Source organism: Pygocentrus nattereri, chromosome 22 (assembly GCF_015220715.1).
Source record: "Pygocentrus nattereri isolate fPygNat1 chromosome 22, fPygNat1.pri, whole genome shotgun sequence".
NCBI lineage: Eukaryota > Metazoa > Chordata > Actinopteri > Characiformes > Serrasalmidae > Pygocentrus > Pygocentrus nattereri.
In genome coordinates, this window is record NC_051232.1 from 5933608 (window position 1) to 5961054 (window position 27447).

General features: G+C 43.7%; 1 protein-coding gene across 1 annotated transcript in view; it reads left to right on the top strand.

The window, feature by feature from the left end:
* The window catches only part of tusc3 (tumor suppressor candidate 3), a 141729-nt gene that overhangs the window by 111234 nt on the left and 3048 nt on the right, over window positions 1–27447 (top strand). Inside the window, exons 7-8 of the mRNA XM_017686208.2 lie at window positions 5762–5825; window positions 11125–11199. Coding sequence (XP_017541697.1) covers window positions 5762–5825; window positions 11125–11199 — 139 coding nt within the window. The remainder of the gene's footprint in view (window positions 1–5761; window positions 5826–11124; window positions 11200–27447) is intronic.

Here is a 27447-nt window from a genome sequence, read left to right on the forward strand (position 1 = left end):
TTGTAGACAGTCATTTATTGACTTTTTAGTGCCTCTTATTGATGTAGGTTTATGAAAATGACCAGTGTAGGTTAATCTGCTGTGGTGATTACCAGGCAAGTACTTATAGCAAACCACTACATTCAAAACGCCGTGTTGGGTAAAACGAATAAGCTACTAAACTACCAATGAGAAGCAGTGATACTGCTCGATCCTTCATCGATCCCTCTTCTTTTCTCTTTTTCAAGCTCTTCTGTCCGTCGCAGTGGCAGCTGGGTGTCCAGCTGAGGGTCTGTAGGGCTCCGCTCCCACTTTAGCTCATGAAGGGCTTCATAAAGCAGCTCACGAGCTGAATCAAGGTGTATCGGAGCAGGTGAAACACCCAAGTGGCCAGACCCGGCTGAATCCTGACCTGAAGTTGGAATCCTGCCTGAAGGCCTTTTTCCACGCCACACGTGATGTGAAAGAGCAACATGGCGATATGAAACTGTGTGTGGCAATTATTTTGGATTTACATGGGATTCAAATAAAGAGGAATGAAGAAAATTGTCAATCTGTTCAAGCGACGCAAATACAGACTTTAATTACTCACTAAAAAAAAAAAAAGCATATGCTAACGTTGGGTACATGCTGTTTTGGAAAACAGCCCCCAGATGATGTATTTTTAACCATTAGGAGCACCACATCTTGTGTGAGACGCAGGAGAAGCAGGACGTGGGCCTATTAACGTGTGCGTTTGGCAGATTTGTCAACACAGGACAGCAGAGAAAACTCTAAACACGGAAACGAGCAAGAAACATTTCCAACTCGTATAACACTGGGTAGAAAACACTATTTTAAGGAGGGTTTTTTAGGATCTTATTTTTTGTTCAGTGAAGCCCAAACGAATTGTTTGTTCACTGTGCATTAAGCTTTTTACAGCATGACCTTTATTAGTACATAATTGGAGGTCTGTTTTGTTAAAATCACCAATAACTGGTGTGTAGTATAGCAAAAATGTCTGGCTTGGTGCTGAGAGTTGTGGTCTGTACTGTTTCAGTGCTGAATGGTGGTCTGTACTCTGTGCTGAGAGTGGTGGTCTGTACTGTTTCGGTGCTGAATGGTGGTCTGTACTGTCTCTGTGCTGAGAGTGGTGGTCTGCACTGTCTCAGTACTTCACTTGGCAGTCTGTACTGTCTCTGTGCTGAGAGTGGCGGTCTACTGTCTCTGTGCTAAGAGTGGTAGTCCACACTGTCTCGGTGCTGAGAGTGGTGGTCTGCATTGTCTATGTGCTGAGAGTGGTCGTCTGCGTTTTCTCTGTGCTGAGAGCAGTGGTCTGCGTTTTCTCTGTGCTGAGAGCAGTAGTCTGCGTTTTCTCTGTGCTGAGAGTGGTGGTCTGCATTGTCTCTGTGTTGAGAGTGGTGGTCTACATTGTCTCTGTGCTGAGAGTGGGGTCTTTACTCTCAGTGCTGAGAGTGGTGGTCTGTAATGCTTCAGTACTTCACTTGGCAGTCTGTACTGTCTCAGTGCTGAGAGTGGTGGTCTGCATTGTGTCGGGGTGTTGAGAGTGGTGGTCTGCATTGTGCCGGGGTGTTGAGAGTGGTGGTGTGTTCTCTGTGAAGTGCAAGTAATGAGATGCAGGAGTGCAGCAGTTGGGGTGAGCTCAAAGGTCAGAGGTCAGCAGGGACAGTGGCCCGGGCCATGTGAAGACGTGACAGTGATAAATGTCTCTCTTCAACAATCTCTGACCTCCTTCACCATCACACCATCCCACCACCACACCCATCCACTCTCAGAGGAGCTTCTGCTAATCCACAACAATCCCTCTCTCTCTCCCTCTCCCTCTCTCTCCCTCTCCCTCTCTCTCTCTCCCTCTCTCTCTCCCCCTCTCCCTCTCACTCTCCCCCTCACTCTCTCTCTCCCCCTCCCTCTCTCTGTGCCCCCCTCCCTCTCTCTCTCTCTCTCTCTCTCTCTCTCTCTCCCTCTCTCTCTCTCTCTCTCTCTCTCTCTCTCTCTCTCTCCCTCCCTCCCTCTCTCTCTCTCTCTCTCTCTCTCTCTCTCCCCCTCCCTCTCTCTCTCTCTCTCTCTCTCTCTCTCTCCCCCTCCCTCTCTCTCTCTCTCTCTCTCTCTCTCTCTCCCCCTCCCTCTCTCTCTCTCTCTCTCTCTCTCTCTCTCCCCCTCTCTCTCTCTCTCTCTCTCTCTCTCTCTCTCTCTCTCTCTCTCTCTCTCTCTCTCTCTCTCTCTCTCTCTCTCTCTGTCTCTCTCTCTCTCTCTCTCTCTCCCTCTCTCTCTCTCTCTCTCTCTCTCTCTCTCTCTCTCTCCCTCCCTCTCTCTCTCTCTCTCATCTCTCTCTCTCTCTCTCATCTCTCTCTCATCTCTCTCTCTCACTCTCTCTCTCATATATTTCTCTCTCTCTCTCTCTCTCTCTCTCTCATATATTTCTCTCTCTCTCCCTCTCTCATTTCTCTCTCTCTCTCGTTTCTCTCTCGATGAAAGTAGTGATGCTCATCCAGTACAAACATTCAAATTGCAATGACAGTTAATTGAACAGATTATAGACTTTCAAACACAATAATAAGCAGGACTTTGCCCACCAGTTGAGGACCCCTTTTCGGTGCTAACTAGAGCCTGGAGTGAGTGATCACTCTTACAAAGTAACAACAAAACACAATAAGATCAAATACACCAGCGTTCAGTAAATAATTGCATTTATTATTAATAATAATAAACCAAATAAACAATTAATCCACCAAGCAGTGTAGTTACCTAGCAACCAAACCGTCTAAGGTTACTCCATTAACAGCTCAATGGTTATTAATAACCTGTCGTGTTAAGACAGCAATCAGCTGATGTTTGTATGTCAGCATATTGAGTATTTCAAACATGGCAGCAGTTTAAAACGTTGCCTTATCCAGCAGACGAGCGCCCGGTTTAGCCGGTTAAAATACCATATAGAGGCTCAAAGTTCCAAAACGCTTCTCCACTGGCCTTTACAGTTCTAGGCAGACTGTTTGTTAAACCATTAAAAGGTTGTACACACTCACTTTTCTCATTTACAGAAATGGTTCGGTCCTATTTAAAGGCAGCTAGAATGGTTTGGTGTGAAATGATTGATTGTAGACACTCAGATTTCTTTACAGTGGTCTGTACTGCCTCAGTGCTGAGTGGTGGTCTGCAATGTCTCAGTGGTGAGAGTGGTGGTCTGTCCTGTGTCAGTGTTGAGTGGTGGTCTGTACTTTTGTGAAAATCACCAATAATTGCCAGTAAAGCAGAAATGTCTGTCTTGGTGCTGAGTGGTGGTCTGTACTGCCCCAGTGCTGAGTGGTGGTCTGGACTGCCTCAGTGCTGAGTGGTGGTCTATACTGCCTCAGTGCTGAGTGGTGGTCTATACTGCCTCAGTGCTGAGTGATGGTCTGTACTGTCTCTCTGCTGAGAGTGGTGATCTGTACTGTCTCTGCTGAGAGTGGTGGTCTGTACTGTCTGTGCTGAATGGTGGTCTGTACTGAGAGTGGTGGTCTGTAAAAAAAAAAAAAAAAAAAAAAAAAAACTGCCCTAAAGTACTTCAGTACTTTGTACTGCCCTAAAGTTCTGGCTTCTTTCTGAAACTGCTTTTTTATATTCTTCCTCAGTGGTTCTTTAATAAATGGAATGGTTCTACTACTATGAGTTCTATATAAATACATTTTCTTGCTTAAATGGTTCTTTGTGTGATGAAATGGTTCTTCAGATTGATGGGGAATGTGTTGTATATGGTTCTGTATGGAGCCTTTTAGAAAATGAGAAACGTCATGTTGTAACATGGAATAGCAGAACCATTTTTGGTGCAATATAGAACCATTTTCATTAAGAACCTTTGAAGAACCACCCTTTTAAGAGTGTAGTCACGTTCCTGCATGAAGAAATCTGTTCTCTTTTTTGTTTGGCAGTCCGTACGCGTGGCCTGGCTCGTTGCCTGTGGACATTGATCTCCGACAAGTTTGTAAAACAATCGCGGCTGCCAAACTGGATCAGCCCCAGAAAATTTTGTTTTCTCACATGTCCCTTAATTAGGGAGTAAATATTGTCAGAGGTTTTTAGCGAAGCTGCAGTTTGACTTGCAGTCATGAATCGTTTTGCCTCACGAAGAAAGTGTTCATGATGGCTCAAAGAACTTTTTCATCTTCCGTTACTGTCTACAAGGTCAAAACGAATACATTTGGAAGAAATGGAGCTTTTTACATGTTTTATTTGTACAATCCATGATACTCCATATTGTCTGCTCAAGGATAAGGTATTGCATTTGGCAGAGAGCGGTTATTAATGTACACACCTCTCGTGGCCTTGTATATCTCTTTTTTTGAGGATGACTTTGACCTTCTCGAATGTGCGATCACAGAAAACACCCAGAACAGTGTGTGAACATTGTTCAAAACACAACTTTCGATGGTTTACCTTTTGTCATTCTTCCATTATGCAAGTCATACAAGTCAGCTCTGCATCCATTCATGGCCTTCCTTATCATATTTACCACTTCATAATGCACCACATATTTCCAAAAGTAGACAGTTCTGGACTACAGGGAGGTCAGTCTAGCACCCGCACTGGTGTCATGTTGCATGGACGTTACTGAAAAACACGGCGTCTAGAAGGCAGCATGTTTAGCTTAAAAGTGTGTTCCGAGTTAATGCTGCCTTCACAGATTTACGAATTACTCAATAAAACCCCTCTATACCCTGACAGATGCTGGATTTTGCACTTTACACTGGTAACAGTCTGGATGATGCCTTTTTTGGCCTGGAGAACATGACATACTTTATTCCCATCGTCAGTCTGAAAGGTTGACTCCTTACATACCTAGTACCTTTAATACCTTCACCAATACAAATACCAATACTATCCAGGGTTGGATGGTTCTAATGCTTTTTGCCATCTCATCTAGTGTTATTTCCAAATGTAAAAAAAGCATTTCACTTTGTTTAGTTACCAAATAAGTGAACAAAGTGTGCAACTTTCAAGTCATTGTTCAATAAATGTCAAATCATCTTTCGAACAACTGATAAATGTTAAACAGTGCTGCTAAGTTGGAGACAGGAGCTGGTTAGTGTTAGCTTCACTAGCATGCTAACAGCTCTGCCCACCACAGAGCAGCAGTGACACAGGTTCAGATGATTGAAAATAATGATTAAAATCTGAGGGAGTGAAGTCGAGTGACTGTTGAAGGGACAGACCGGCGAAACTAAACCTGTTGTTTGGTGTTTGGGTCAGTAGCCTGATAGGCTGCCTTAGCGTAGCTTAGTGAGCAGGCTACAGGTCCAATCAGTGCCGTACCCCACTGATTCTGAAAGCTGGTGCTCTGTTGACACAAATTTAGGCGATAATGTTTCAGAGATTTTTTTCTGGCTTTGATTTCCCTCTTTTTGTGTTGGCGCCACATATCTATATTTTACATAGGGTTAGGTTTGTGTTTAATTGAGATGTGTAGTGCTGGCATGGAAACCGGTCAGGTTGGAGCATGGACATATTAAAAAAAAAAAAGCCTTTTATTGATATTTGAAGTAGAATTTCAGTGCATCTAAAATTATCTTTATTACAAAAAAATAATAATAAAAATAAAATTTTGTGGATCCCCCCCCTAAGAAAGTTGGCAGCCTTGAAGTGTTTAATTTCACTCCAACAACCATGTTGTTAATTATCAAAATGTAATGTATTAACTCTCTCTCTCCCCTCTCTGTCTCTTCCTCTCTCTCTCTCTCTCTCTCTCTCTCTCTCTCTCGCTCTCTCTCTCTCTCTCTCGCTCTCTCTCTCTCTCTCTCTCTCTCTGCAGAGTTACATCCATGGCAGCAGTCAGGCTCAGTTCGTGGCTGAATCCCACATCATCCTCCTGCTGAGTATCCTTTATAACGCTTCAACATGAAAAGCGGTCAGACGAGTCGTAGAACGGTCTTCCTTATTTTTACTACTTCAGCAGTTTAAAATGATGGTGACTGTGATGAGTGTATATATACCTCACAGTCTATAATATACCACACAAACACACTCTAGTGTGCGTGAACAAAACTGAATGGCCTGTGCAGGTCGGACTGTCCACACTAGTTCTTCTTTCTAAACTCCTTTAAGGCTCATTTTCTGGGTAATCATCCCGCCCCCAAGGGTTTAATATACTCTGTACGAATGATACATAGTGCCATTAAGCAGTGTTACTCTGCCCACTTCGTCTGAAACCAGCCTGGGTCATTACATTTACCGTAGCTCAGAACCCCTAATTAAGACTGAAGCGTGTTTGTTTATTTGGATGTATAGTTTTACCTTTGACCTTTTGTAAGTGATGTGATGCTTCAGGGCAAAGTTTGTAATAAAGAACAGGCAAATGTTTTTTTTTTCCAGGAGTGGGCGGAGCTCCCAGTGTCACATAGGAGTGATTAACCTCTTATTCTCTAGGGTATATTTTGGTTTTTCCATCTGGATTTAAAGCTCTTATTTAAATGAGCTCATCATTGTATAATATAGAAACAGTGGTATATTGATCATAAAGTCTTACTCAGCGTCAGAAGCCACATGAAGAAGTCAATTAGAGGTTACTGAATAACACCTCATGGTTCAAAACAAGTGTGTAATGATTTGGACATGCAGTTAGCATAATGCTAATTGGTGGGTTATAAGCTTCCATTGTGTGTTAGCTGTATTAGCCTCTTAGCTGTAGTATAACACTAAAGAAGCAAACGTCAGACACCAAACGTTTTGGCTTGTCAACGACATTTGGTGGAGGATGGACTGTGTACATTTATTTTTTGCCATATCGTCGCTTTAAAAGCACTGGGGGGTAATTAACGGTCTCTCATTAGATTAGCAGACTGCCCGCTGTGTTGGATATGTGTTGGTTTGTACATACACGAGAGGTATCGTTCACGCAGTCAGAAATGTGATACCAGCTCATGCGTGTACACACACACACATACACACGGAGTACCTGGCAGCAGTCCTGCACCCCTGTGAGTGTGTGAGAGTGTGTAGGTCTGCAGTTTAATTAAAGAGGTTTGTTTACTGTAGCCCATGGCAAAGCAGCAGGCAGAGAGAGCTGCTGGAGAGGGAGGGAACGAGAGAGAGAGAAAGAGTGCAAAGGCTGTATTCATCACTCAAACACATTTTTATCACACGCATGTGAATTCATGCTAAAATGATTTTATCCAGCATAATAAATATTTTTTTTATCAGACATGAAACTAATTGTACTCATCCCACTGAAACCTGTACTCATCCCACTGAAACCTGTATTTATCACACTCAGCCATGTATATTCATCACACTCAACCACGTATTCATCACACTCAACCACGTATTCATCACGCTCAACCACGTATTCATCACAGTTAACCACGTATTCATCACACTCAACCACGTATTCATCACAGTTAACCACGTATTCATCACACTCAACCACGTATTCATCACAGTTAACCACGTATTCATCACACTCAACCACGTATTCATCACACTCAACCACGTATTCGTCACACTCAACCACGTATTCGTCACACTCAACCACGTATTCGTCACAGTTAACCACGTATTCGTCACACTCAACCACGTATTTATCACACTCAACCACGTATTCATCACACTCAACCACGTATTCATCACACTCAGCCACGTATTCATCACACTCAACCACGTATTCATCACACTCAACCACGTATTCATCACACTCAACCACGTATTCATCACACTCAACCACGTATTCATCACACTCAACCATGTATATTCGTCACACTCAACCACGTATTCGTCACACTCAACCACGTATTCGTCACAGTTAACCACGTATTCGTCACACTCAACCACGTATTTATCACACTCAACCACGTATTCATCACACTCAACCACGTATTCATCACACTCAGCCACGTATTCATCACACTCAACCACGTATTCATCACACTCAACCACGTATTCATCACAGTTAACCACGTATTCATTACACTCAACCACGTATTCATCACAGTCAACCACGTATTCATCACACTCAACCACGTATTCATCACACTCAACCACGTATTCATCACAGTCAACCACGTATTCATCACAGTTAACCACGTATTCATCACACTCAACCACGTATTCATCACACTCAGCCACGTATTCATCACACTCAACCACGTATTCATCACAGTCAACCACGTATTCATCACAGTTAACCACGTATTCATCACACTCAACCACGTATTCATCACAGTCAACCACGTATTCATCACACTCAACCACGTATTCATCACAGTCAACCACGTATTCATCACACTCAACCATGTATATTCATCACACTCAACCATGTATATTCATCACACTCAACCACGTATTCATCACACTCAACCACGTATTCATCACACTCAGCCACGTATTCATCACACTCAGCCACGTATTTATCACACTCAACCACGTATTCGTCACCCTCAACCACGTATTCGTCACACTCAACCACTTATTCATCACAGTTAACCACGTATTCATCACACTCAACCACGTATTTATCACACTCAACCACGTATTTATCACACTCAACCACGTATTCATCACACTCAACCACGTATTCATCACACTCAACCACGTATTCATCACAGTTAACCACGTATTCATCACACTCAACCACGTATTCATCACACTCAGCCACGTATTCATCACACTCAACCACGTATTCATCACAGTCAACCACGTATTCATCACAGTTAACCACGTATTCATCACACTCAACCACGTATTCATCACAGTCAACCACGTATTCATCACACTCAACCACGTATTCATCACAGTCAACCACGTATTCATCACACTCAACCATGTATATTCATCACACTCAACCATGTATATTCATCACACTCAACCACGTATTCATCACACTCAACCACGTATTCATCACACTCAGCCACGTATTCATCACACTCAGCCACGTATTTATCACACTCAACCACGTATTCGTCACCCTCAACCACGTATTCGTCACACTCAACCACGTATTCATCACAGTTAACCACGTATTCATCACACTCAACCACGTATTTATCACACTCAACCACGTATTTATCACACTCAACCACGTATTCATCACACTCAACCACGTATTCATCACACTCAACCACGTATTCATCACAGTTAACCACGTATTCATCACACTCAACCACGTATTTATCACACTCAACCACGTATTTATCACACTCAACCACGTATTCATCACACTCAACCACGTATTCATCACACTCAACCACGTATTCATCACACTCAACCACGTATATTCATCACAGTTAACCACGTATTCATCACACTCAACCACGTATTTATCACACTCAACCACGTATTTATCACACTCAACCACGTATTCATCACACTCAACCACGTATTCATCACACTCAACCACGTATTCATCACACTCAGCCACGTATTCATCACACTCAACCACGTATTCATCACACTCAACCACGTATTCATCACAGTTAACCACGTATTCATCACACTCAACCACGTATTCATCACACTCAACCACGTATTCATCACACTCAACCACGTATTCATCACAGTCAACCACGTATTCATCACACTCAACCACGTATATTCATCACACTCAACCACGTATTCATCACAGTCAACCACGTATTCATCACACTCAACCACGTATTCATCACAGTTAACCACGTATTCATCACACTCAACCACGTATTCATCACACTCAACCACGTATTCATCACACTCAGCCACGTATTTATCACCCTCAACCACGTATTCATCACCCTCAACCACGTATTCATCACCCTCAACCACGTATTCATCACACTCAACCACGTATTCATCACACTCAGCCACGTATTCATCACACTCAGCCACGTATTCATCACACTCAACCACGTATTCATCACACTCAGCCACGTATTCATCACACTCAGCCACGTATTCATCACACTCAGCCACGTATTCATCACACTCAGCCACGTATTTATCACACTCAACCACGTATTCATCACACTCAGCCACGTATTCATCACACTCAACCACGTATTCATCACTCAACCATGTATTCATCACAGTTAACCACGTATTCATCACACTCAACCACGTATTCATCACACTCATCACACTCAACCACGTATTCATCACACTCAACCACGTATTCATCACACTCAACCACGTATTTATCACACTCAATCACGTATTCGTCACACTCAATCACGTATTCGTCACACTCAACCACGTATTCATCACACTCAACCACGTATTTATCACACTCAATCACGTATTCATCAAACTCAGCCACGTATTCCTCACACAAAAAACCTGCATTCACCACACAAACGCATGTTCATGACACTTAAAAATGTGTCCATCACGCAAGTGTGTATTTATCAGAATTAAACATGTATCTATCACACATGAGCATGAATTAGTGACAGTACAGTACTGTGGGAAAGTCTTGGGCACCCAAGACACATTTTCAAAATCTCTTCATTTAAGTAGTTTGCGTTTATTTGCTGAAAAAAGTAAATATTTGAATACGTTTATGGATGTTATTGTGTTTGTTTAACCACTTCCAAGCCTCTCCTCGAGGAAGCCCAGTATTCTAGGTAGTTAAAAAGCAGCTCCTGGTTTGACCAATCAGTGCTTCAGTAAATTGAGCTCATGATGTAATTGATGATATTAACAAGTCTCTGTGGCGGCTGTGAAGGTGTCCAGGAAAAATATGGACCCGAGAAATTCTTGTTACTGTTTATTGTTTTTATGTTTATTTTGATTATGAAAATAAAATTTGTTCTGATGTGTATATATTGTGATAAACTCACTGCTGAGGGAAGTAGTTTAAAAATGTGATTAGATGCCATAAAACTTTCACATAGTACTGTATGTATTCATCACACAAACAAATGTATATACATATGTGTGTGTGTATGTATGTATGTATGTATGTATATATATATGTGTGTGTGTGTGTCTCATATTTAGCACACTGTAATGTACGTTCGTGATGTAAACATATTTTCACAGTTGAACAGCATGTGTAATACACAATCATATATTTATCGCATTTATTTCCCATCCATGAAAATAAAAGTGGTGGTCCAGAATGAAAACATCCTATCTGGGTTTCCGCCGTCCGGTCAGCGGCAAGTGTGGGTGCCTCCCCTCCTGTTGTTTCCTTGACGATGGTCACAGATGCTGCTATCACCATGGGGATGGTGCTGCTGAACGAGGCAGCCACCTCCAAAGGAGACGTGGGGAAAAGGAGGAGTAAGTGGATTTCACTGCTTTTCTGTCTCTTCTATCTCACATTCCATTCTGTTCCCACTTCCATACCGTCGTTTCCTTTCTTTGCCACGTGGAATCCTTAGAATCCGAGTTATGTTATTGCTGTTTTAATGCACTGTTTAAATATAACTTCATTACGTACGTCATGAGTTACATTCCAATTGAGTTGATATTCTGCCTCAACAGACTCGAGTCACGCCTCTGTTTTTTTTTTTCATTTAACATCAGTAGCTAAAATGTATTGTTTTTCATGCAAAGTTAAACTGAACTCAACAGTGATGTCATCAGGTTACAGTAAAACATAGGGTCTTATTTTTATTGTGTCTCTAAAAACGTGTGGTAACACATTAACTATGCATGCAACAGCCATGGTGTGCAGTAACTACTGGTGACGCATTCACTGTTACAGATGGGTTATTACACTGTTACAGCAGTTCATGCAAACGCAAGCACCCTCTATCATAACACATTTTTTCTTATGTAATTATAAGCGTTATAGATTGAGGCTAAATGCCTTTGATCATTTGAATTGGATCATTTAATAGCCACGTTGAGAGTGATTGCCATGCACCTGCAAAGAGAAAACCAGCTATCCTAACATTAGCTAGCCGCAGTAGTACACTTGGGTTGTTCATGGTAACCAAACTGACTTTACACCATCCTGTGATGTGATATTTAAACAGTAACAGTACAGATTAATAATATAGGTAATATGATGTGTGTATTATAGAACAAGTAGTTCCGATCCTGAAGTCTGGTTGACTGAGCCACATTCGAGGCCGTTGTAAGATCCACGATATGCCCTCGGCTTTGACCACCTCACAGCGACTGAACTCTATCGCGGCGCCAAAACTCGCGGGCTGTTAATGGAATAATCTTTGACCCTTTTTTTTTACGTTGTGTTTGAGTTTTGACAAATTTTACAATTGGTCCATTACAGTTATGGCCAATAAACACTAAAGAACAAACAAAGACTAACCAAGCCCATGTAAAACAATAAGCCATGTAATTAATTAAGTAGATAAAATAGTCCATCCATCCATTTTCTAATCCGCTTCTCCGTCAGGGTCGCGGGGGGGTGCTGGAGCCTATCCCAGCAGTCATCGGGCGGAAGGCAGGATACACCCTGGACAGGTCGCCAGTCCATCGCAGGGCAGACAGACACAGACAGTCACTCACACCTAGGGGCAATGTAGCGTGTCCAATTGGCCTGACCGCATGTCTTTGGACTGTGGGAGGAAACCGGAGAACCCGGAGGAAACCCACGCAGACACGGGGAGAACATGCAGAGGCGACAGCGCTACCCACCACGCCACCGTGCCGCCCCCTATAAATAGTACAAATATAGATAAAATAGTACATGAATTAATTAAACCAGACAAAAATAGCAAATCAAACACAAACAAGCAAACATAAAAAACAGGTAGAGCACATACAGCACAGTTAGACAGTGGAGCTAGACTGGGTGCATATCAGTTCGACAGCAGAGCATTTCAGCATTGGGCACAGATTATCAGCATCTAGCAAAAAGAGGCCATTAGGCAGTGTCATCTTATAACAACTTGCCAATGTCTACATGTGACAAGTAGTATAGGAAGGGATTCCATACCTTCTTGAATTTAGACTGTTTGCCTTTTAATATACATGTTACTTTTTCCATTGGCAAACAAACGGACGCATTCTTTATCCAGTGTATAATGGAGGGCCCTTCTTCGCCTCTAGATTACATATATCAATTAACTCACAAGTGCTGCTTCCAAGAACAAGACGGTCTGGGAAAATACCCAAAATAAAAAGTTCAGGTTTCAGAGGTGGATCTACAGAAACCGATTGCGACACTTGGTTCCAGAACTTCTGGACTACACTGCAACTCCACATGCAACAGTGTGCCTTTTTACGAGTGAACATTTCGTGCTTACATCAGGAATGTTGCCATTAAATGTATTCAGTTTTACTGGGGTGATGTATGTTCTCATAATCCAGTTGTATTGTATTAGCTTTAGCTGGCTATTGATGGATCTTTATCTGAGCACCTATACATATCTTCTTCCAGGTCTCTAAAGAAATATCAACTTGTAGATCTTCTTTCCACGGGTCAGGTTTGGAATCGGAGGATTCTCTGGGGTTAGATGTTAGCATTTTATGAAATGATGAAGATACCAGTCCTCTAGACTGGGGAGATGTTGAAATCGTTTCCTCCAGCAGGGACATTTTGGGTTCTGAAAGCTTTGAACCTTGGTGGGACAGAATGAAGCTCCTAAGTTGCAGCTATATGAAAAAAGTGCTTTTTTTGGAATGCCAAACTTGGAGGAGATCTCTGAGAAGGGCATTAGCACATTATCTTTGTATAGGTCTTGGATTTTTTTGCACCCCTTTTTCATACCAAATTTAAAATCCTAAATCCGACCTAGCAGGTTTAAATTTTTCATTTCCCCAGATTGGCGTGAAACCAGGGAAGGCAATCATTAGGTCTAGATATTTATGTACCTCACGCCACACGTTGATCATATTTATAACGAAGGGATTATGGGAGATGGAGTTTTTGCTTTGTTTTATTTTTTAAAGAGGTTCAATGTTGAGTAAGTAAGTAAGTGATACTTTTTTGATCCGGGGAAATTCCACCTCCGCATTTAACCCATCCGTGAGGTGAAAGACCACATACACACCAGTGAACACACACACTAGGGGGCAGTGAGCACACTTGCCCGGAGCGGTGGGCAGCCCTAGCTGTTGGGGGTTAGGTGTCTTGCTCAAGGACACCTCAGTCATGGACTGTCGGCCCTGGGGATCGAACCGGCAACCTTCCGGTCACAGGGCCAGATCCTTAACCTCCAGCCCACGACTGCCCCTGAATGTTATAGTAGAGGTATAACCTGTTTCCACCCAAGTGGGAATTACTTCAGGAGAGAAGTAATACGTCATTGTTCGTAACTGTGCTGCCCAGTAATACCACTGCAAGGTGAAACTGAAGGCCACCCCTGTTGTACGGTCAGTATAGTAGTGACCAGCGCACTCTGGCTCGCTCATTATTCCAAATAAAACTTATGAAAAGCTATCTAAAGAAAGAATGTGGGGGCAGAGTGGGATATTCTTAAATAAGTATAGTATTTTAGGCAGTATGTTCATTTTAATTATATTTATACGGGCTATTAATGAGTTGGGCAGAGCTCTCCATCTCTCAAAAGATTTGGAAATTTTATTCCAGAAGAGGCTGGTAGTTGACTCTGGAAATATCATCAATATCTGATGTAATCTGAAGCAATCTGTGCTGTTTTGGCTTTCATAATTATTTAATAGTAGGATGGATGACTTGGATTGGAATCTTTGACTCTTAGGCTGCTTACAGGAACCACTGAGTCTACTCATGAAGTAAGAACCCGGTTCTGTTTAAACTGAGCAGCTGGCAACTTATGTTCTTAACTAGAGCCAGGCTGGTCAGCTAGCTAACAGGCTGCAAAAGCCAACAGCTTAAACAGCTCCACCATTAATATCACAGGCTTGAATTAAAGCACTTACAGCCAAACTTATTTAGCCGAACAGCTAAATAAATGTAAATGAGCTGTTTTTTTGTGACATCACAAAACAGCGCGTGTGCAGATCAGGCTGTATTTGCCGGTCAGTTTCCGTACGGAGGAGAAACTGTTCCCAGTGTTTCTCCTATTTAGAAAAGGAGGAACGTTGAGTTTCTGCTGTATGAAAATGAATGAGTAGCTGATTCATGCAGTCATTTATTCATTCACGCTCACCTGTGTGTGAAATTCTCTCTCCCGCTGAACAGCTGTGTTTCCCAGCAGCTCCTCCAGTCATCCCCCGCTTTCACCCTGAGAATTGTGGGTGTTATGCAAATGAGGGGCTATTTTGGGGGAGCAGGCTTTTTAACCTCACCTCAGTGACAAAGTGGAGAAAATGCCCTTTTGTTTCCAGTTTTAGGAGAGAGAGAGAGAGAGAGAGAGAGAGAGAGAGAGAGGAGGAGGAGGAGGAGGAGGAGACAACAAGAGATGGCACATAAGAGAGCTTGGGCAGAGGGAGAGAGTAAGAGGGGTAGAAGAGGGGAAGAGGATGAGAAGAGAGAGAGACAGAAAGAGGGAGGGGCCAGGCGGTGCAAGTAGGACAGGAGGGAGAGTTTGGGAGAGAGAAAGTACGAGGGGAAGAGGACGAGGGAGAGGATGAGAGAGTAAAAGGAGAAGACGGTGAGGTGCAGAGAGATAAAAAGGGTGAGGGAGGAAAGAAAGAGTGAGGAGAGTAAGAGGGGAAGATAGTGAATGGAAAGAGAAAGTAAGAGAGGGAGATAAAGAGGGGAAGAGAGTGAGGGTGAGTGATGGAAAAGAGAAAAGGGACAGTAAGGGAAAAGAGAGAAAGTAAGAGGGATAGAGGAAAGATGGAGAAAGAAAGAAGACAGTAAGGGGAAAGGGAGAGCGGGGAAGAGGGAGAGAGAAAGAAAGTAAGAGGGGATGAGGGTGAGTGGAGAGAGAGAGAGACTTAATTAACATGTATTGTATATGTACTGGGCTCATTTCTGCCTTGAAGTTATAACAGGCCTCTGAAGTTGTGCCTCAGTTGGGCATTCGTGGGTCAGGAAACCAGCCATTTGACAGGAAGGTCGCCGGTTTGATCCCCTTGGCTGTCAGTATGTGGCTGAAGTGCCCTTGAGCAAGGCACCTAACCTCCAACTGCTCCCCGGCATGTTGGCCTTGGAATGTTTTTGCTAAGTAAAGGATGCTGTAAGTTGCTGCATGTTTTGAAAATATATGGTGAACAGCCTTCACTCCTTGTTTACTTTGGGAGGCTTAGTTGCAACACTGAGTTAAAGCTAAGCCTTCCGTGAGGAGGCCGTACTTTAGTCTGGGTGTTGATCACATGCATTAAAATAGTGCTATTTTACAGCCATCCAGAGGAAATGAATTCGGTGACTTATACACACAGCTTGGTAATTGGAAACGTTGGATGATGTTGCTATGGGAATACTATGAGGTGACCATACATCAAATATACATGTTACATTTCGGCCCCCTGTTCCTCAAAATGTGTCAGAAATCTGGATTGGATTAGATTCAGTGACCCTTATTAGTACCACAACGGGAAAATTTCACTCACAAGGCTGGTCAGCCCTATCCACAGCGCCCAGGGAGCAGTTGGTGGTTAGGTGTCTTGCTCATGGGCACCTCAGTCATGGACTGTCGGTTCAGGGGATCAAACCAGCAACCTTGCGTTTGAAAGGCTGGTTTCCCCAACCTCCAGCCCTCGACTGCCCCCTAGGTTGACTTTTTTCATAACCCCTGCCTTCAAGTGACCACAATCCAGAGAAATACGTATGCTGGTTCTGTTCTGATTTACTTACACTTGGTGGACATGATGGGTATAAGGTCCACTTGCATGAATTAACAGGATACTTCTGTACCATAGGTTCTTCTTTTTACCACACACTCACGAACAGCTGTCAGATAAAGCCACACTGTGAGCCTGTCAGCTACACCCTCCCACACACTGTCTGTCTGTCAGACACAGCTTTTTAGCCCGTTTCATGTTTGTAATGGCCAGTAATTGTCAAACCTGTGCTTTGTCCTGCTAGACTCTTAATTAAACCAGTCCATTGCACCACACTGGCCCCTAATTGCTCCACTGCTGACCCCTCATCCCCCCTCATCCCCCCTCATCCCCCCTCGTCCACACACCCCAACCACCACCACCCCCCAGCAGGTTGTTAAAGGCAGTTTGGACCCAGACATTTTACAGTACACCTCTAATTCCAAATATAGTCCATCCGCCAAGAGATGTTATGGCTATCTGAAGTCTGCTTTTTTAGTTTTGCTACAGAGCCACTTTACGGTTAGCTTTGGGAAGCGTGTTAAGTTTATTGCATTTCTAAATTAGAATACTCTCACCTCAAGACTGTCCCTTGACTCTGACCTCTCAGTTGCACACACCACCAGGGCTGGATTTTGCCAACTAGCTCACAGTTCAGTGTATCACAGTACATCTTGACAAGGTTAACGTTCAAATTCTAAAATAATGGGTTCTTAATAAAGACACTCTAGTCCACTCTTGAATACTGCAGGAAGTAGTTGTGTAATGGCAGTGTAGCTGCAATATAGCATTGCTCAAGTGGTCAGCCTGGGAAGGCTTGTAACTGTAGCCTCACATCACTGAAGTGGTCAGCCTCGGAAGGCTTGGAACTGTAGTCTCACATCGCTCAAGTGGTCAGCTTGGGAAGGCTTGTAGCTGTAGTCTCACATCGCTGAAGTGGTCAGCTTGGGAAGGCTTGTAGCTGCAGTCTCACATCGCTCAAGTGGTCAGCTTGGGAAGGCTTGTAGCTGTAGTCTCACATCGCTCAAGTGGTCAGCTTGGGAAGGCTTGTAGCTGTAGTCTCACATCGCTCAAGTGGTCAGCTTGGGAAGGCTTGTAGCTGTAGTCTCACATCACTCAAGTGGTCAGCCTGGGAAGGCTTGTAACTGTAGTCTCACATCGCTCAAGTGGTCAGCCTGGGAAGGCTTGTAACTGTAGTCTCATATCGCTCTAGTGGTCAGCTTGGGAAGGCTTGTAGCTGTAGTCTCATATCGCTCTAGTGGTCAGCCTGGGAAGGCTTGTAGCTGTAGTCTCACATCGCTCAAGTGGTCAGCTTGGGAAGGCTTGTAGCTGTAGTCTCACATCGATCAAGTGGTCAGCTTGGGAAGGCTTGTAGCTGTAGTCTCTCATCGCTCAAGTGGTCAGCTTGGGAAGGCTTGTAGCTGTAGTCTCATATCGCTCTAGTGGTCAGCCTGGGAAGGCTTGTAGCTGTAGTCTCACATCGCTCAAGTGGTCAGCTTGGGAAGGCTTGTAGCTGTAGTCTCACATCGATCAAGTGGTCAGCTTGGGAAGGCTTTTAGCTGTAGTCTCTCATCGCTCAAGTGGTCAGCCTGGGAAGGCTTGTAGCTGTAGTCTCACATCGCTCAAGTGGTCAGCTTGGGAAGGCGTGTAGCTGTAGTCTCATATCGCTCTAGTGGTCAGCCTGGGAAGGCTTGTAGCTGTAGTCTCACATCGCTCAAGTGGTCAGCTTGGGAAGGTGTGTAGCTGTAGCCTCACACCGCTCAAGTGGTCAGCTTGGGAAGGCGAGTAGCTGTAGTCTCATATCGCTCAAGTGGTCAGCTTGGGAAGGCTTGTAGCTGTAGTCTCTCATCGCTCAAGTGGTCAGCTTGGGAAGGTGTGTAGCTGTAGCCTCACATCGCTCAAGTGGTCAGCCAGGGAAGGCGTGTAGCTGTAGCCTCACATCGCTCAAGTGGTCAGCCTGGGAAGGCTTGTAGCTGTAGCCTCACACTGCTCAATGGTCAGCCTGGGAAGGATTGTAGCTGCAATATAGCACCTCTGAGTTGGCCAGCTTGGGAAGCCTTTTAGCTGAACTTAAGCATCTCTCAAATGGTCATCCTGAGAAGCCTTGTAGCTGCAGCGCAGAGTTACTCAAGCGGCCAGTCTGAAAGACCTCTATGACATGGGGTAAAGTCACTCTTGGCTGATATCTCGGTCGATATGGTGCCAAACTCCTCAGTCAGCGGGGAAACATCAAAACACACACACTCAAACAATACAAAACAATATACAAACAAAAACACTAAAGCAGTGTCCATACCTACACTGAAACATGCAAATACTAAACTGAATTGCCAAAAACTGTGAACCCTGGTTCAGTATGTTGCTTTTGAACGTGTATTTTTACAGTAGTCTGTATCATCATTTCTGCATAATCTCCAAATTTTAATATTTGACTCATGGCTGATGCCAGTATCATTCCTGCACAATGAACTGCCGAGTAATTACCAGCAAAAATTATTAGAAATATCAATGCAATTAATAGCAAAGAAAATGCATTTGATTTTGTCGTATGGGCAGTGGAACATTGTTGATAGCTGTGAGGCCAGGCATCAGTGACCTGATTGGTTAAATTCAAACTGACAGTCATGAAATGAATCAACAGTATTTTTTGCTTTGATCGTGATGCATATAGATATCAAGCATCTCTATTTCAGTTTACTATAATGGGAAAGATCATGCATTTATATCAAGGATATAATATGATCAATCTGGATTTTATACAGTGATATTTTAGCAAAGTAGGTTGTTTCTTTAGGTGAAAGTGAGAGTAACAGAGCTCCGTTATACCCACCAAATTGCTAACCAAGCACCCACATATTTTGCTCAATGCACTTTAGCCACTGCAGTGCGAGACCAAATTGAAAAAATTAAGCCCAAACTAAACCATTTTTGCCAGTTCCAAGGCTTCCGATTGGTAAGCATAATATGCTTCCAGCACCTCCCACCTGGTTTGGGTTTAAGATGGTCCCACTTCTGTCTTTTATCGAAATTCAAAAGCAAACAATACTGTCCGTTCAACAAATAAAGCAACAAGAAATCCAGCGAACAAATGCGTAGAAGTGTTAGTGAACGCTTCTAGAGAAAGCGAGTGTAGGATGAACAGAGGAGGTGGTAGAGTTGGAAGGAGGGCAGGTTGGCAGCCCCCTTGAGCTGGTAGTGTAGGAGAGGCGAGAGAAGCTCCTGCAGCGGGGGCAGATGTGTCCACTGTAGGAGCCACAGGTCAGTCAGTCCACCACATTGATCAATTTAAGGGACATGGATGCAGTAATGAGGCTGGAGTGGAGATGTGGTGTGTGTGTGGGTGTGTGGGTGTGTGTGTGTGGGGGGGGTGAGCGGTTTTTCTTCTGTAGCGTGTGTGAAAGAGGTCGTTATGAAAGACTACAGAGGAGAGTACAGTGCGGAGGAAAGCTGTAGGTATAAATGTCAGGGGTCACTGTTAAAGTAATGAGTCAAAAATTTAATTTACAGTGTCCATCTTACCCTAAAATGAAGTTAGTCGGCCAAAAATGGATACATGTCAGACTTCACACTGGCTCATATCTATACTATATAAAAATTAAGATCAATTAGACTCTTATTGGTCCCACAACGGGGAGATTTCACCTCCACAATCTAACCAATCCGTGCAGTGAAACACCACATACACACTACTGAACACACACACTAGGGAGCAGTAAGCAGACCTGTCCACAGTGCCTTGGGAGCATTTGGGGGTCAGGTGTCTTGCTCAATGGCACCTCCGTCACGTACTGTCGGCTCAGGTGATCGAACCGGCCACCTTCCAGTCACAAGTCTGGTTCCCTAACCTCCAGCCTACAACTGCCCCAAAAAGCTGGTTCTTCAGTGGTTCTTTGAGTGTTCTATCTAGAATCATGGTCACTTTGCATGCTTAAAGGGTTCTCTGCATGGTGAAATGGTTCTTCAGACTTATGAAGATTGTGTTGTATAGGTCTTTTCACGAAAATGTTCTGTTGTTATAAGTTTGACATCATAACAATAGCAGAACCCTTCTTGATGCTCTATAGAAACCATATACAACACATTCTCCTTCAATCTGAAGAACCTTTTCCCCATTCAGAAACCAATTAAGCATGCCGATGGTTCTTTGAGTGTACATGGTGCTTTTCTTGGTTCTGCTGTTTGAGTTTAAGGAATGATTGTTGAGAACTGACGGTATTTGGCACGTGGCACAGTGAAGCACTTTCCATAAAATTATTAAGAGTCTGTAGCTGAAAATTAGTTTTAGCAGTTAGCATGAATGCTATTGTTTACATTTTGGCCATACGAAAGAAATCAGCTGAAATGATTGGCTGTCAAATTTGATGAGTTCAACCAATTTTCAGTTCAGTCAGGCTAATATGCACTTAGCGTGATGCTAATTGATGTACATAAGCTTGTATTACTTGGTCGCCACATTAGCCACAATTAGACGACAACAGACACTGCTGTCTGGACTGTTTGCCAAAATATTATTCACTGTTGTTTGAACAAAACCTCCATTTTTGTCGATTTTCAGTTAACGACATAATTTGAAAATACATTTTGGCCTTTATATTGTACGTAAATTTCATGAAGGATGGACCAAAACAAATGGCCAAAAAACGTCTGGCTCCATTGACTTGCTTTGAAAGGTTTTGTTCTGACAGCAGCGAAATGGTAGTAGTAACCATGGTGATAGCAGTAGATAACAGTATTGTAATATCTTACACTTCTTCATTTATTTCCTTTTATTACTGTTCCCGATCTCTGTCCCTGCTTTATAAAGCACTACCTCTATGTAAAGCTCTACAATGAAAGTTTATCATTGTTAATTAAGGTAGATGAGCATAGAAGGAGGTATAGGTGTAAGTTTCGGATGTCTTCGCTAATTATAGACGACAGCATGGTGTGCAGAGTGACGTGGGCGTGTGTGCACAACGTCGACATTGTCCATCACGGTGACAAATACACACTGATGATCTGCTTTGTCCCGCCGTGTGTGCAGTCAACCGCCCACTCCCCTCCGATTGACGCTCGCTGCGTGTGCGTTTCAGAGCGAACGTCCTTGTTTTCTCTCTTTCAGACACAGACAAGGTTGATGAGTGCCGTTATTGTAGAGAGACAACACAAAAACGTCAAAACCGCCTCTCTACGGCTTTGAATATGCCCTCCTTTTGTTGTTCTCCAGCTGGACGAGTTGCGTTGTGACATTGCTGACTTTAAGCACCATGTATTTTGGCTCGTATTGAATAAACCACGCTGTCCATAAAGGACTGTAAAAGCCATATATGAAATCTCTCAAAAATAAATAAATTCCCCCAGTGAGAGTTTGCTGACTTTGTGACTTTGTGAAAATGGTTATTGCACCCAGGATCTCCTGTTGTCATGGCAACAACACTGTTCATGGCTAAGTAATGCAAAGTTTTTTTATTTTTCTTTTTTAAGCACTATTTTTTTTGCATGTCAGTGTGTTTTGACCTAATGGTCACAATTTTCCAAAGGTTGACCTTTATGTTAATGTAAAAGACTACCAAAGCGCACTGATTAGAGAAGAAACTTTCACTCTTTTGATATGCAAAGAAAATCCAGGAGGAGTTGAATTAAGAGAGTTTTCTTAAGTGAACTCAGGAGCTTTGTTACTTGGAGAATCAAGTCAACTTTGAAACAACCATGCAAAAATATGGAAACGGAAAGCTTTGGTCTTTTCTGCAAAAAGAAAGGATTTATTGAATGATCTATTTATTCCAGTGTTTGCATTTCAGAGCAATAGAGATGAAAGAAACCATTTCACCCCCTCCAATATAACGCTAATGTACACCGATGATCCAAAGTATTGTGACCACATGCCTAACATGGTGGTGGTGCTCTGCACCAAGGCTTGCAAGAGCTTGGAAGGTGCCCTGTGGTATCTGGCACCAAAAACATTAGCAGTAGATCCTTTAAGTCATGTAAGTTGTTAAATTCCCTTTATTAATCCCACAACAGGGAAATTCCCCTCCACATTTTACCCATCTGTGCAGTGAAGCACCACATACACACTAGTAAAAGCACTAGGGGACAATGAGCATGTTTGCCCACAGTGGTGGGCAGCCCTATCCACAGCACCTGGGGAGCAGTTTGGGGGTTAGGTGCCTTGCTCAAAGGTACTTCAGTCATGCCTTGTCAGCTCAGGGAATCAAACCAGCAACCTGCACCCCAAAAGAAAAGGTAAAGCTGCCACAGATCAGACTCCTTGTTCCAGAACATCCAACAGATATTGAGTTAAAATTGAGGTCTGGGGAATCTGGACAACTTGAACTCTTTGTCATGTTCCTCAAACCATTCCTGAACAATGTGTGCAGAGTGACCTGCTGGAAGAGGGCACTGTTGTCACAGTACCATCACCGTGAAGGGATGCACCTGGTCTGCAATGATGTTTAAGTTTGTGACACAAGTCAAATTGACATCTACATGAATTCCTGGGCCAGAATATTGCCCAGAGCATTTCCGTCCCTCCACCGGCATGTCCTCTTCCCACAGTGCATCCTGGTGGCATCACTTGTCCAGGAAAATGGGACATGCTTACCCGGCCATCCTGGTAATATAAAAGAAACAGGACCAGGTGACCTTCTTCCATTGCTTCCAAATGCAACAAGATGTCATGCACTGTGTTGTGCCACGTTCCTCTTGTAACCATCATTAAAATTCCTGTCACTTGTGCCAAAGTGGGTCTTCTGATTAAGACAAGGCAGGATATCCTTCGTTGCTGTCATGCAGCGATGAGCCTTGATCGCCCAACACCCTGTCACCGGTCTGTGGCTTGTCCCTCCTTGGACCACTTTTGGTAGGTACTCCCTGCTAACCAGGAGAACCCCACAAGTTCAAGTCTCTTGATTCTCTGAGTTGTCCAAGTTGAGTCTCTAGGGCTTAGGTCCAGGATGAGTCTCAAGAATCTGGGGTGTGAGTCACAGTTAAGTGTCCAGTCTCTGAGTTGTGAATATGAATTCTCTAGTCTCTGAGGTGCAGCTTCAAATCTAATCTCAAAGCTCTGATGTACATGTCTGAGAAAAGTCTGGTGTCTCTGAGGTGCAAGTCAGGTTGAGTTTGTCAAAGTTGAGTCTCTTAGGGTTCAATTCCAATTTAAGTGTCTGGCATGTGAGTCCAAGTCAACGACTGACCATAACGACTTGGACAATTTGATCTCCTCTGTCTTTTCTATCACTTGTAGTTGAAGCTAAGTTAGAAATATGATTCTATGTTCAAAAAATTGAGGTTTGCTGGCCTGATGGGAGTGGTAGTCTTAGAACTATGGTTTATAGTCCCATGCTGGTCACAATTGTTATTCTTAAAATGAATTTGCTGTGTTTGCTCTGATTCTTCTCCAAGTAATGGAAGTTGTGCCATGAATGGATACCTTTGAAAGCTTTTAACCCTGTACTAGGGCAAGCTTTTCTTGCTTTTTCTTTTTTAAATGTGGAAATACTGGGTGTGGGTCAAGGTTAAGCCTGTTTTCTGGCTACACATCAGTGGCATTGTGCTCTGCAGTCCAGCCTTTAGAGATGAATGTGGGGAGGTGAATAGATGGTAGATTCAGCAATAATGTCTAAGTACTGCAGAGAAGAATAGAACATAGTGTGAAGTATGCTGCTACCCTCTTTTCTACAAGGCATATATGTCTAATTTTTGGAGACTATATCATAGTATAGAATTTTTACATTATGCAGATGTTCTTCAAGGTTCTTCACACTTAGGAATCTTGTTTAAAAAACGAATTTTTAAAAAAAACGTCCATTGAAAGGTTCCACAAGAAGTAATTATCTCTCGAAAGTAATGTTTATACAATACCCTATAGAATGTCCCACTTATCCCAGATGTATTCAATCAGCAAAGATATGTTTAGCGCCCAAATTTTGCTTATTAGCTACGAGGGTATTGTAGCTAATGGATGTCGTCACCCAGATCTTTTCTGTAAGTACATTCCCTGTTGTAGGTAAGAAATTGTGTAAATTTGATTTTTTGCTGAGCTATTTCTTTAAATTCTGCTCTTGTACTCTTAACATAGCAGTGTTAATGTTTTATGTTTTTACAGTTTTGTTTTTATTGTTCTTTTTTAAAATTGTGTGTGTGTGTGTGTGTGTGTGTGTGTGTGTGTGTGTGTGTGTGTGTGTGAGTGAGGGAGAGAGAGGCGAGGCTAATTTAGGGTTTCGTGGCTGAGGGCAGTAAGCTGTAATTGGAGTCGCCCTGCTGCAGCGCAGGTTAACACACTCTGATTAACAACTGATTAACTTCATCTCAGAGCACCAGCTGCCACTGCAGCACTTTCTACATGAGTCTTGAGTCTCTGGGATGTGAATCTGAGTCAAGTCTCAGAAATGGGAGTTCAAGTCTTGAGTCTCTGAGTTGTCCAAGTTGAGCCTCTAGGGTTCAAGTCCAGGATGAGTCTCAAGTATCTGGGGGGTGAGACAGAGTCAAGTGTTCAGTCTCTGAGTTCTGATTATGAATTCTCTAGTCTCTAGGATGCAACTTTAGGTCTAGTCTCAAAGCTCTGTGGTGCATGTCTGAGTCAAGTCTGGAGTGTCTGAGGTGCAAGTCCAGGTCGAGTGTCTGAGGTGCAAGTCAGTCGAATCACTGAGGTGTGAGTAAAAGTTGAGTCTCAATTCTAAGCCCAAGTCAAGCTTTTGAGGTGCATGTCAAGTCTTGAGATGTGAGTTTGAGTTTTGAGTATCTGAGCTGCGATTCCAAGCCTAGTCTCTTTACTCTGAGGTGCAAGTCTGAGTCGAGTCTTGCATCTCTGAGGTGTGAGTGTGAGTCGAGTCTTACCTCTCTGAGGTGCAAGTCTGAGTTGAGTCTCTAAGGTGCGAATCCGAGTCATGTTTCTGAGATACAAATCCAAGTCAAGTCTTTGAGCTACAAGTCAGAGGCATGTCTCTGAGGTGCAAATCAGAGTTGAGTCTCCAAGTCAAGTCTCTTTGATGCGAGTGAGTTGAGTCTCTGGGATGTGAGTCTGAGTGGCATCTCTGGGATGTGAATCTGTGTTGCATCTCTGGGATGTGAGTCCAAGTTTGGTCTCCAGGATGTGAGTCCGAGTTGGGTCTCCGGGATGTGAGTCCGAGTTGGATCTCCAGGATGCGAGTCCGAATTGGGTCTCTGGGATGCAAATCCGAGTTGAGTCTCTGGGATGCGAGTCCGAATTGGGTCTCCGGGATGCGAGTCCGAGTTGGGTCTCCGGGATGCGAGTCCGAATTGGGTCGCCGGGATGCGAGTCTGAGTTGGGTCGCCGGGATGCGAGTCTGAGTTGGGTCTCCGGGATGCGAGTCCAAATTGGGTCTCTGGGATGCGAGTCTGAGTTGGGTCGCCGGGATGCGAGTCCGAGTTGGGTCGCCGGGATGCGAGTCCGAGTTGGGTCGCCGGGATGCGAGTCCGAGTTGGGTCGCCGGGATGCGAGCCCGAGTTGGGTCGCCGGGATGCGAGTCCGAGTTGGGTCGCCGGGATGCGAGTCCGAGTTGGGTCGCCGGGATGCGAGTCCGAGTTGGGTCGCCGGGATGCGAGCCCGAGTTGGGTCGCCGGGATGCGAGTCCGAGTTGGGTCGCCGGGATGCGAGTCCGAGTTGGGTCGCCGGGATGCGAGTCCGAGTTGGGTCTCCGGGATGCGAGTCCGAGTTGGGTCTCCGGGATGCGAGTCCGAATTGGGTCTCCGGGATGCGAGTCCGAATTGGGTCTCCGGGATGCGAGTCCGAATTGGGTCTCCGGGATGCGAGTCCGAATTGGGTGCGAGTGTTATCATTTATTCTGAGCTTCATTACATGTAAAACAGCAGTATATTAAGAATAAACTTTGCAGTTAAAACAATCCCGAGAAAACGTTATGCAAATTAGGAACTGTGGAAAAAGCGTCCTGAATAGTGCTTGAGTAAGCTTTGAATTCAACTGCTTTTCCTCTGTTATTAATGCTTTATTAATGTAGACATGCACTACATACGCGCCATGTCTACATTAATAAAGCATTAATAACACAGGAAAAGCAGTTGAATTCTATGCTTTGTACATGAAGACGTGTAGTACATGCTATTGCTGATTAGTGCTTGGATAAGTATTGAATTCAACAAATTTTCCTGTTATTAATCATTTATTAATGTAGACATGTAGTACATTTTACTACATGTAACACTGAGTCTCTGGGATGCGAATTTGAGTTGATTCTCTGGTGAGTTTGAGGCGAGTCACTGGGATTACAGCTTAAATTGATAGCTTAGTTGAAAGTTCTTTACTCCTTTAAAAGGTTCTCCATACTTTTCCATCTTTTTCAGACAGGGTTCTTTAGGGAGGCCAACGATTTCAGTTTGTTTTGTCTGTTTCCTTTAAAGGCCACATTTGTAGCATGTGTAGCGTTTCTTTCTCTGGAATGAAAGGCTGCTGATTTGAAGCCGTGTCAGTACTGGTGCCACTGTGAGTGTCGGGAGAGCAACGCTGCGATGATGACAGCAAACTTGCTTGTGTACCTTCATAGACGTACAGTGTAAACACTGCCGTCCTTCACATTAATGAAATCGGAGCTCTAATAGTGTTTTTGTTTGAGTGGGTGAGTGTTTAGAGATTTAACGCTCCATTATAAACAGCTTTCATGCTGTAATGCCGTCAGGCTGCTAAAGGCTTCCACTGAGCAGGTTATCGCGTCTAACAGATTAGCCCGTCTGATCTCTGAGAAAACAGCCGACGTGGCACTTTCCTCCACTCGGCGTTTAACTCCTCGCTCGTTAGCATGCTGCTTCGTTTAAGATGGTTGCTCCGGATTAGCCGGCGGATCAGAGTTCACCCCAAAACCCATTTTTCGCCAAACATTTAATCCCATAAATAGCAGAAAGCTATTCCAGCATGCTAATTGCTGAAGGTATGGGAAAGGCAGTGTGGCTTGTGCTTGAATGTGCACTAAA